The sequence below is a fragment of the Poecilia formosa genome, unplaced genomic scaffold, assembly GCF_000485575.1.
Source record: "Poecilia formosa unplaced genomic scaffold, Poecilia_formosa-5.1.2 Scaffold471, whole genome shotgun sequence".
Taxonomy (NCBI): Eukaryota; Metazoa; Chordata; class Actinopteri; order Cyprinodontiformes; family Poeciliidae; genus Poecilia; species Poecilia formosa.
The window spans coordinates 264863-265919 of NW_006800410.1; the positions used below are offsets into that span (position 1 = coordinate 264863).

At 44.9% G+C, this 1057-nt stretch overlaps 1 protein-coding gene across 2 annotated transcripts in view; it reads right to left on the reverse strand.

The window, feature by feature from the left end:
• The window catches only part of itpr3 (inositol 1,4,5-trisphosphate receptor, type 3), a 51888-nt gene that overhangs the window by 12767 nt on the left and 38064 nt on the right, over positions 1–1057 (reverse strand). For both annotated transcript variants that reach the window (XM_016664169.1, XM_007578216.2), the window contains exons 35-36: positions 419–544; positions 207–327 (exon numbers count right to left, since the gene is read on the reverse strand). In XM_016664169.1, coding sequence (XP_016519655.1) covers positions 207–327; positions 419–544 — 247 coding nt within the window. The remainder of the gene's footprint in view (positions 1–206; positions 328–418; positions 545–1057) is intronic.

The following is a 1057-nucleotide window of genomic DNA, read 5'->3' on the forward strand; positions in this document are numbered from 1 at the left end:
GATGGATGGATGGATGGATGGATGGATGGATGGATGGATGGATGGATGGATGGAAATTCCTGACTCAGGAATCCTGAACTTTCCTCTAAAACATACGAAGTTGCTGAGTCGACAGTTTTTCCTGAGGATTTCAGAAAAACAAAGCCAGCAGGTTCTGGTCTTCTGGTGTAGAGGTGAGGTCTGAGGTGGGCGGGGCTTAGCGCTACCTGTCAGCGACAGCGTCTTGATGCAGGCCTCCACCTGTCCGCGGTGCAGCGGCAGCAGCCAGGGACAGTCCAGCAGCCTGATGGACGACTGCAGCAGCTGGACCACGATGGTGTGGTGAGTCTGAGGGAGAGAAGAAGAAACGGCTGAACCGAACAGAGACCGCCGGCTCAGCCGGGTCCCACCGGGTCCCACCGGGTCCGAGTCGACCCACCTGCAGAGACGTGCTGTTCTCAGAGAAAGGAGAGCTGAAGAAGGCGGTGATGGTGTCGAAAACCACGTTGATGATGTATTTCTCCAGAACCGGGTCGGTCAGTCGTTTCTCGCGCTTGTTGCAGACCTGCAGAAGGAGAAACGCTCCGATTTAAAACCTGAGATTCTAACAGGAAGCCGTTAAACTTCAGGGAGGAACGTCATAAACAATGTTCCACATTTTCTGCCTTTCCTGTTTTTTGTTCTTTCGGTTTTGGCAAAACAAATATGAAACCTCACTAGAATAAAAAATGAATTAATCTATAGATTTATAGAAAATCACACAATCCGTTTAGTATGTAAAGAAAATATAAAATATATAAATAAATATAAACTAATTTTGGACAACAAAAATGAACTAAAAGCAGCTTTTAAATGCTTAACTTAAACACACAAATGAAAAACATCTGAGGTTCAACATTTAGTTTCAGAAGATGTTGAAAAGTGTTTTTTTAGGAACTCGAATAAATAAAATCTTTCTTTTAAAAATATTCAACACCAAAATATGTCACATAAAAACTCTGAGCTCATTTCAGTGTTTTGGTTTGTAGCCTCCATGCCCCACCGCCCGTTCCTACCCCGGTTTCGTATCCCTCCCCCC